At 43.5% G+C, this 9,846-nt stretch overlaps 1 protein-coding gene across 1 annotated transcript in view; it reads left to right on the forward strand.

The window, feature by feature from the left end:
- Nucleotides 1-8,693, forward strand: part of TUBB6 (tubulin beta 6 class V) — a 12,153-nt gene extending 3,460 nt beyond the window's left edge. The window contains exons 3-4 of the mRNA XM_015414375.1: nt 4,712-4,822; nt 7,072-8,693. Of these exons, the coding sequence (XP_015269861.1) occupies nt 4,712-4,822; nt 7,072-8,135 (1,175 nt within the window). The 3' untranslated portion in view covers nt 8,136-8,693. The remainder of the gene's footprint in view (nt 1-4,711; nt 4,823-7,071) is intronic.
- The last annotated feature ends 1,153 nt before the right edge of the window (nt 8,694-9,846 follow it).

The raw sequence follows: 9,846 nt of genomic DNA on the forward strand, positions 1-9,846 counted from the left end.
ACTTACCCTCCTGCTTCATCCTCATTCCCAAACAGAATGAGGATCGAAGCAGAGGGCGGGGTAAAGAAGGGGGCGGGGCTTCACCACGTGACCGCCCCGCCCCCTAGAGGTTCTCTTCCGGAGCTCCGTACCTGAGAGCTCCCCCCGACTAGAGCCCTGGGCAGGTGGCTTAAAAATGAGGGCGGGGTGTGAACTAAATCATGAAAATTTATCCCAAATGATCTCTTTTAGCATATGGAGAAAAAAAAGAAGAGTCTTTCTGGTTGGTTAGGCCTGGGCAGCTTGACTGCTTGACCTGGCAATAGTTTCAGAATGAAAACTGTGAGGCTCTAGAGCACAGCTGTGTGTGTTCTGCAGCTCTGCAATCCCAACCATCGAAACTGGTGTTTAATGATAACTCTCACCATTGATGCTTTAGGCATATATACACTATTGTCTTGCAGTCCTTCCGACAATCCTGTGAAGTAGGTTAATATTATTATCATCATCATCATCATCTACCTGTTGCCCATGAGGCTGAGAGAGAGAGAGGCTTGCCTCAGGCTATCTCCCAAATTAATAGCAGAGCTGAACTGGGGACCTACCAGAGCGCAGCTCATTCTGCTGTAGGGTAGCACCTACCTGGAATTAATTCGGAGTCTTTAACACCTCGTTTTTGCTTTGCTTAAGGGTGGTTTAACTGCAAACTATGTGACATTTCGTTTTTTTTAGCAGAACATGCTGTTAGAACAGTTTTATCTGGTTATCAAAGTAGGTGGCAAGCATCTCAGTAAGCACAGACAGTTTCTAGATGAATATCTCCTTGTCTCCAACCCTCCCAAACTCACTGGCTGTGTGTCTTTTTTTTTTAGCAGAACATGCTGTTAGAACAGTTTTATCTGGTTATCAAAGTAGGTGGCAAGCATCTCAGTAAGCACAGACAGTTTCTAGATGAATATCTCCTTGTCTCCAACCCTCCCAAACTCACTGGCTGTGTGTCTTGCCTGAGGAAATGGAGGGCTGACCTTACTTCATGCTTGCCAATCAGTATAATTTCTACCTTTCAGTAGTCCTTGGGGTAGGTATTGCAGCCTTCCTGTTTTCGTAAATATTTAGTTGCTATCTCTTTACATGGAAAATAATGTGCGAGTGATGTGATCCTGTGTCAAATCTTCACTCTACCTGTGGCTCAACTAGTGGTTAACTTCTGAAAACAGAAGTGCTGAGGCTTAAGCTTGAAAGGAAATAATAAGAACATAAGAAAAGCCATGCTGGGTCAGACTGAAGGCCCATCAATTCCAGCATTTTGTTCACACTGTGGCCAACCAGTTACCTCTAGGAAGCCCACAGACAGGAAGAGTGCAGTAGCATCACCCCACCTGCCCCCCTCCCAGCCACTGATTTAAAGAGGCATACCACCTCTGGCATTGGAGGGAGTAGATGTGCATCCTAATAAGTAGCCATTGATACCCCAGTCCTCCGTTTGTCCACTCCCCTTTTAAAGCCTTCCAAGTTGGCAGCCATGACCACATCCTGGGGCAGTGAGTTCAACCTTTAACTATATACCCCTAATAATAACTATTCTTCCCCCTTAGTTGGAATCTCTGCTCCCCTCAATTACAGAAGCATGGCAGATGAATGTTGTTAATATGGGAAATATGGGAAGGCTGTGGAAGGTCAGTAGTTCAGCAGTTCAAGACCTGGGTGCCACATGACGGATTGAGCTCCCATCTCTAGTTCCAGCTCCTGCCAGCCTAGCAGTTCGAAAGCAAGAAATTTCAAGTAGATAAATAGGTACTACTTCGGTGGGAAGGTAACAGTGTTCCGTGCGCCTTGGTGTTTAGTCATGTCGGTCACATGACCACGGAAACGTCTTCGGACAGCGCTGGCTCTTCGGCTTTGAAACGGAGATGAGCACTGCAGCCCTAGAGTCGGATTCCACTGGCTTTCGAGCAAGGGAACCTTTACCTATGGGAAGTTCAAGTCGATCTGTACCTGCTGATAAGTGTGGCTTTAATTTCTGCAATGAAACACAATTTCAGATTTGAGTCCTAAACTAAGTCCTGCCTGGAGTAACGTGAGCCTTGTGAGCTAATGAGCCCAGTCTTTAACTGGGCTGTTTCTCCTCTTAAATTGGGGAGATTGTACAGACAAAATTCTAAAGTCTATTGGAAGCGGCCAACAGTGATTCACTATTAGCAGTTCCCAAAATACTGTGAACCATTGTTCCAGCTCGTCAGCATGAAATCCTGCCATTCTTTACAAATCTGAGTGTTAAGCTTTTGTCTTGGATGAATTCCAAATGAGGCAGTTAATTCTTTTTGGCCTGTAGGCTCCCAGCATTTTCTGGTGGGTGAGGCCTTTGTTTCCATTCCTGGGTTCTCAGTTGGGTCTGTTGCTGTCAAAACAACAAAGAGTTAAATTTAAGACTGACAGACTTCTCAGGGCTTGCATGGATGAGAGTCCGCTTGGTCAGGTGTGAGTTGATGGTTCACGTCTGTGTGTGTCCCAAGGGAACATGGGGTTTGAACATCTCTTGTTGCCATGCTTTCTGTAGGAGGGTCCTTATTCTATAATCCCTGCGGCAGACTGAGGCAGCCAGGAAGTCAGGAAGAGGCTCCCCATAAATTGCAAGGAAATGACAGTGGAACTTCCCCTTCTCTGAGGGCCACTCCCGGTAGCAGACTCTACTTGACCGGAATTGCCTCAAGGGAGACAAATAATTTGGAGGGAGCAGGCTGCAAAGGCCAGGCGTCTTTATGAGGGCTTTCTTGTTTCCGCCCTTTCACCAGTGCTCTCTGTATTGTTTTCCCTTGCAGCTGCTTCTGTGTGCTTATCCTTCTAAGGGTCTGCTGTTGGCGGCTGGAAAGGATAGTACTGTGGTCATTTAGGGACCATGAGATGTACTTCTCTACCATTAACCAGTAGTGGATGGAGAGAATTGGTGAGGGACAAAAGGTTCTTGCGGATGCTCCATACAACTCAACAGCTTGCCTTTAGCCTTAGGGTAACCCCTGTTGGTTCTTTCTTTTCCTTTCTCCTTACAAACCCATCTGAATGCCAAATAAGCTCACCACTTTGGGATTGCTTGTCCAAAAATAATAATAATTCCTGGTTACAATATGTTCCAAAGATGCAAAAGGTTAGAGAGAAAAGAAAGATGGGGGAGAGTGCCGAAGTAGTGCCGAGAGAGAAGGCAACATTCTTCTACAATTTGTATGGCATATGAAGTACAAACATTTTTTAAAAATTAATTGACAGGCAAATATGAATGACGTGTATGAACAAGCAAATACATTTTATTTGAACAAGCAAATACGAAGTCAGATGACAGACTATGGGAGCTTTCCTGAGCAGGTCTGCTGAGAAGGAAATCCCATTTTATTCCTAGTAAAAGTAGTTTTTATCCTGGCTGCTGGATAGAGCAAGTTTATGTAGAAACTTGTAATCTTTTTGTCAATGTCCTTTATCACGTTTGATTTTCTTCTTCCTGTGTTCTCAGTACATTTCCTTTCCTGTGCATGTTATAGTGGTTCTTCCCTAGATTGCGAGGCTAGGAATGTTTGGTTTCATTTTAAAAATAGCATGTGAATGGTTCTCATGCATGGCTTTAATGCATGTACCCAGCTGTACAACAAGACATTTGATATGGTATGCAAGGTGGCCCGTAGCTATGGTGGGGCATTTCGAGGCTCCGCCCCCTCAAATGTGAGGCGTGCACCACAAAAGCTGCTGCCCTTCACCCCCTGCTGTGGCATTAAAAGGGTCCTCCAGCTGATCAGCGGAAGCACACGATCCGCCAGTCAGCTGGAGGGCCCTTTAAATCTTGCAGCTGCCCCACTAGAAAAAAGCATTTAATGGGAACCCTAAATTCTGTTTTTCTAGTGTGAGGCCACCCCCTCCTCCGCTAGAAAAACAGCATTTAAAGAGTTACCTTTAAATGCTGTTTTGGCCTAATCTCCAAGTGGTGAATCGCGGTTTGGGGATCAGAAAAGGCATGCAGCCGCCCTTCTCCCTCCCCCTCCCTTACTGCCCTACAAAATTTCCCCATGCCCCACCAACCAAACATTTCTGGCTACGGGGCTGTATGCAAGGGAGGAGTTCTGATAAATATTAAGGTATTGTGTCAAAGCTGGGTCTATACAGGTTGGAAATAATTCACTATAATAACTTCGCAAAGTGTCTATGATGAAATGGTGAATATAAACTACAGTTTTCATTAAGTGTTAGATAATAAAGAAGGGGCAGGCCAGTGGCCAAGACAAGTCACACTAGTCCAAATGAATGATGGGTAGGTTAGTTGCTCTTTTCCAACACCATCTAGGAATGAGCTAATGTACACATATACTGGGCTACCTGAAACTGACAATGCCCTGGAACTTATAGTAACAACCATGCCAGCTGCTGGAAGGACACCTGAAAGACACCTATAGAAGATCTGTGCCGGCCACGGGAAGAGAGAGCCGACGGTAGCCATCATGAACTTTATAACAGCAAAACTAGCACTTATCATGGAATTGTAATCTTTGAAATACTATTTTAAATGTTTTATTATAGTATTTAAATGTTTCTCTTGATTTTATGTAAGCCACCCTGAGCTGGCCTTTGTTGGAAGGGCAGGGTATAAATTTGAATAAATAAAGGTATTAATACAGTTGCATGAGATAGAACTGTAGCAATCCATCGTTATGGACTAAATCCCAAATAAAGGTGCATTTGATTTTTCTTCTAGCTCAGAAATATGTGCCCAGAGCAATCTTGGTGGATTTGGAACCAGGAACCATGGATAGTGTACGTTCGGGCCCATTTGGACAACTCTTTAGACCTGACAATTTCATCTTTGGTATGTTGATAATTTTCTGTTACCATGACTGAGCTTTCAAAGAAGATGTGATGAAAAGCATACCAGAAAGCATGTGTACTTGTGCTTACTGGTCATTTTGGTGACCAGGGCTTTTTTGGTAGAAAAAGCCCAGCAGGAACTCATTAGCATAATGGGGTACACTCAACAGCAGAAACTCATTAGCACATTAGGCCACACCCTGACAGCACAGCTCATTAGCATATTAGACCACACCCCCTGACAGCACAGCTCATTAGCATATTAGGCCACACACCCCATGTTACCAGAAGCGTGGTCATCCAGCCACACCCACCTTTTGCTTCTTATTCTAACCTCTGGTTCCCATATACTGATGCAAAAGTTCAAGGAGCAAGTGGTCATCGACTGCTGTGTTCTTCCTTGCCTACCACTGAAATGAGTCCATAATCTGACCTGCAAACTACTGTGCAGTCCTAAACAGAGTTATGCCTTTCTAAGGCTGTTGACATTAATAGTCTTAGAAGAATGTAACTCTGCTTAGGATGACCCTGTTAGTCATTTAGGACCATGGTTGTGATGTTTGTATTTTGGGGGGTTGCAAGGTTTCTAATGGACAGTAGGCTCAGGCACAACAAGGCCATTGAAAGTACCTAAACGCTGACATGTTATAATTTTGACCTTTGCACAGCTAGTGGGAAACAGAGCTACCAACACTGTTCCCATGAGACACTAGAAAGAGTTGCATGATTGTTTTAGCCCACCAGAAGTGCAAGAAAAGAGAAAAACAGCAATTCTCTGGACTATGGATAGTGGCTCCTATCTCAAGGTTTCTGAAATGGAAAAATACAAAAACTGAAGATGGGTTGTTCTAGACCTGGGGTGTCAAACATGCGGCCCAGGGGCCAGATCAGCCCCCTGGAGGGCTTCTGTCAGGCCCACAATGGAACTGCCTGGCTTTTGCTTCTTCTTCCAGTTCTGCTGCTGCTGCATCATCGTAGGTTTGCAGCTTACAGATACACACCTGAACATCGTACTCAAGATTGCAACAACACAGATATTTTGATGCAATAATTCAGAGCAGGAGGTGTCAGTTATCAGTCACTGTTAAATAAGCAAAATATTGCAAGAGTGCTAATGTTTTAAGCATGTTTTTATTTTAAGTTTAAAAAAAACCCCTTTGTGTTTGCGTCCTTTATAAAGTTTATATCTCCGCTACCTAGCATTACATTTTATGACACACATGGCCCAGTCCAACAAGGTCTCATTTATGTCAGATCTGGCACTCATAACAAATGAGTTCAACACCCCTGTCCTAGACGATATTGCAAAAGCTGTCCTATCAAGCAGTAGTTTAGAAACTGACAGCACTGACCTCAGGGATGCCCCAGTGGGCTTGGAAGTGTGCGTGCACACACAAGGAAGTGTGCGTACCCTGAATAAAACTTTGTTGGTCTTAGAGGTGCCACTGGGCTCAAACTTTGTTCTACAAAAATTAAAGTCTTTGTAAATGAATAACATGGGGTAGTTTTAGATGGGTTTGGGTTTAATTCTAGACTTGTCTTGTAAACTGAAGGAAATAAAGATCTAGGTTGTTTAAATGGAATAACTTTTGTTTAATGAGCAGATTTTTAAAATAAACTGATTTCAAAACTACAGTCTAAACCATCTCTACAAAAAGTGCATTAAAATGATATTTTTACCAGGTAATCCCAAACTAGCTTTAAAAGGCTTATGTTGTAACTACAGTGTGAAGCAGTAGGGCTTCAGGAATGTAGTTTGTCAACTAGCAGTCAAGCCTTCCTTTGCATTTTAAATGGGAAATAGGCTTCTCTGTTGTGACTTACTGCACTGAGCAGAAAGTTAAGGGGTGCTGAGGGGAGGCAGGAAGAAATGTGGGCTTGGATCCACCAGAGCTCTTGCCTGTGGGGTGTGGCTTTCTCGCTACCCCTGAAATGTTGTCCCTGGCGGTTAGGGATCCCTAAGAATATCATGCTCTGCAGGTGGAAGTCCTTTCACACATGTACAGCTCTGGTGGATCCAAACCAGCACTCTTCATTAATTCTGTGGTGCCCCCAGGTACAGCATAAGATTATATACAGCAGTTTTTCGGAACTTTTAGACAGAATTGGCAGTTCACTGAAGGTTCTGTCCAAAAGTATCCAGTGCCAAAATGTTAGCAATTTTAACATGACCTAGCTACTAATATTTGAAGGCTGTTAGTATTTGTGACCCAGTTAATCTATTAACGTCTCTCCCCTTTGTTATCTTAGGACAAACTGGTGCTGGAAATAACTGGGCAAAAGGACACTATACAGAAGGAGCGGAGCTTGTAGATTCAGTTCTTGATATAGTAAGGAAAGAATGTGAACACTGTGATTGCTTGCAAGGATTTCAGCTCACTCATTCTCTTGGAGGAGGAACAGGTTCTGGGATGGGGACTCTGCTGATCAGCAAAATCCGAGAGGAATATCCTGATAGGATAATGAATACCTTCAGTGTCATGCCCTCTCCTAAGGTCTCTGACACTGTGGTGGAACCATATAATGCCACGCTTTCAGTCCACCAACTAGTTGAAAATACAGATGAAACTTATTGTATTGATAACGAGGCACTATATGATATTTGCTTCCGCACCCTGAAGCTCACAACCCCAACATATGGAGATTTGAACCACTTGGTGTCTGCCACAATGAGTGGGGTAACTACATCACTACGCTTTCCAGGCCAGCTAAATGCAGATCTTCGTAAGCTGGCAGTAAATATGGTGCCTTTCCCACGTTTACATTTTTTTATGCCAGGATTTGCCCCTTTGACAGCTAGAGGAAGCCAGCAATACCGAGCCCTCACTGTGCCAGAGCTCACACAACAGATGTTTGATGCCAAAAACATGATGGCAGCTTGCGATCCAAGACATGGACGATATCTGACAGTTGCTACAGTTTTCCGAGGCCCCATGTCCATGAAAGAGGTTGATGAGCAGATGTTGGCCATACAGAACAAGAACAGCAGCTACTTTGTGGAATGGATCCCAAATAATGTAAAAGTGGCAGTTTGCGATATAGCACCCCGTGGCCTCAAGATGGCTTCCACCTTTATTGGTAACAGCACAGCTATTCAAGAGCTCTTCAAAAGAATCTCTGAGCAATTCTCTGCCATGTTCCGGAGAAAAGCGTTTCTTCACTGGTTTACAGGAGAAGGAATGGATGAGATGGAATTTACAGAAGCAGAAAGCAACATGAATGACCTGGTGTCAGAATACCAGCAGTACCAAGAAGCTACAGCAAATGATGGTGAAGAAACATTTGAAGATGATGAAGAGGAAGTTAATGAATAGTCTTTCATCCAATCCCAACATTCCTAAGTCCAGTTCTGCCTTTTTCCATTATAGTAAACATATAGAGCTTATCTTTCAAAGCTTAAGTACATTTTCAGCTCTATTTATTGACTTTGGAGTGGATGTGACTGTTCGTCACCAGATGGTAAACCTAAGATTCTGCTCTGGTTGATCCAGTAATTTATTCTCTTGGGGCAGAACTTTGGCTTATTGTCAATGCAGATATCACCAGATGTGTTCAAACAAATAATTTCACCTGTCTCCCAGGACTGAATGGACAGCAAAAGACGAATTTAAAAAGTAGGGCTATTGTGGCTTTCCCTCAAACTGTGAACAAGAAAAAAATTAACTGAGGCTGTGATCTTATGGACGGTTATTGGAAGTCAGTGTTACTGAGATCAGTGGGATTTTCTAGTGACTATAGTGAGAATTGCCGTGTTGGATCTTTTGTGTGCTACTCTGTATTGACTATAAAGTGGTGAGTCGCTGGGAACAAACTCTGTTAATAAAAACAATGGAAAAAGTCTTATATTTTGTATATTAAATATTTGTGAATCAGTGTTTACACCACATATGTTGGTGATCCAACTAAAAAGGTAGTAAATAATCTTTCTTTTACGACTTCTGCATTTCGCTGGTAGCTGAGGAGATCCTTCATTTTAAAATTTTCACTTCTGGCACACCCATTCTACACTGAATAGATCAAAACTTTTGCACTGGTGTTAGTTCATGGCATTGCACAGTACTTTTCTGGAATGGATTCAGATCTTTGGCTTATTCAAAACTCATTGTTAAATTCACATGGCCAGATGCACAAGGTACAGCCACATTCTTTGTGCTGTAATTTCTAATAAAATCTACAGAACGGGTTTATGTGGTAGACTTCCATACTTCTTGGAGGGACGTTCTTCTCACATGCTCTATGGAGGGACAATCAAGACTGCCTTCTAGCTCAAAATAACTAAAAGAAGTATTTTACCTTTGCCCAAGAGAAAATTCTAACACTGTAAATCTATTCTGATCCTTAGTCATTAACAAGTATGCTCTTTAACCTGCAGTTTAGGGAATGGGTGAGATTAAGCGGCCTTCCCCCATCATTATTTATAACTGTAACAAAGCTGGGCCTTTAACATAGCTTTTCAAATGTAAACTAGAGATGAGCATTTATGACCCTTGGTTCAGCATGAACCAAGCTGGTTTGGGAGACTGGTTCATGGGTGGGTTTGGAAGTGAACTCTGAAGGCATTTAAATGCCTTTGGAGCCCACTTCCGGGTCGAGCTGCCCAGCTGGACTTGACTGAGCTCCCAGTGAGCTTTGAAGGCTTCTATAGGTTTTATATGCCCTTATATGGGCAGGACCCACCCAGAAGTGGGCACCAAAGGCCTATAAAAGCCTTCGGAGCTCACTCTGAGCGCTTAGTTGAGTTGGGCCGCCTGACTCAACTGAGCTCCAAGAGTGAGCTCTGAAGCCCTTTAAAGGCTTTTGGACCTCACTCTGGGAGCTCAGTTGGGCCAGTTCAACCTGGAGATGGGTTCCAAAGGCATTTAAATGCCTTCAGGGCTCACTCGGGTTGGGGTGGTGGGCTCTGACGGCATTTAAATGCCTTTGGAGCTCACGTCCAGGTGGGGGTAACCCACAAACTTCCAAAGCACAAACCAATTCGTGCAATGGAGAAGTTTGTAGAAGTTCGTGAAAACCCCCGAAGCATGA

Source organism: Gekko japonicus, unplaced genomic scaffold (assembly GCF_001447785.1).
Source record: "Gekko japonicus isolate JY-2015 unplaced genomic scaffold, Gekko_japonicus_V1.1 scaffold157, whole genome shotgun sequence".
Lineage (NCBI taxonomy): Eukaryota > Metazoa > Chordata > Lepidosauria > Squamata > Gekkonidae > Gekko > Gekko japonicus.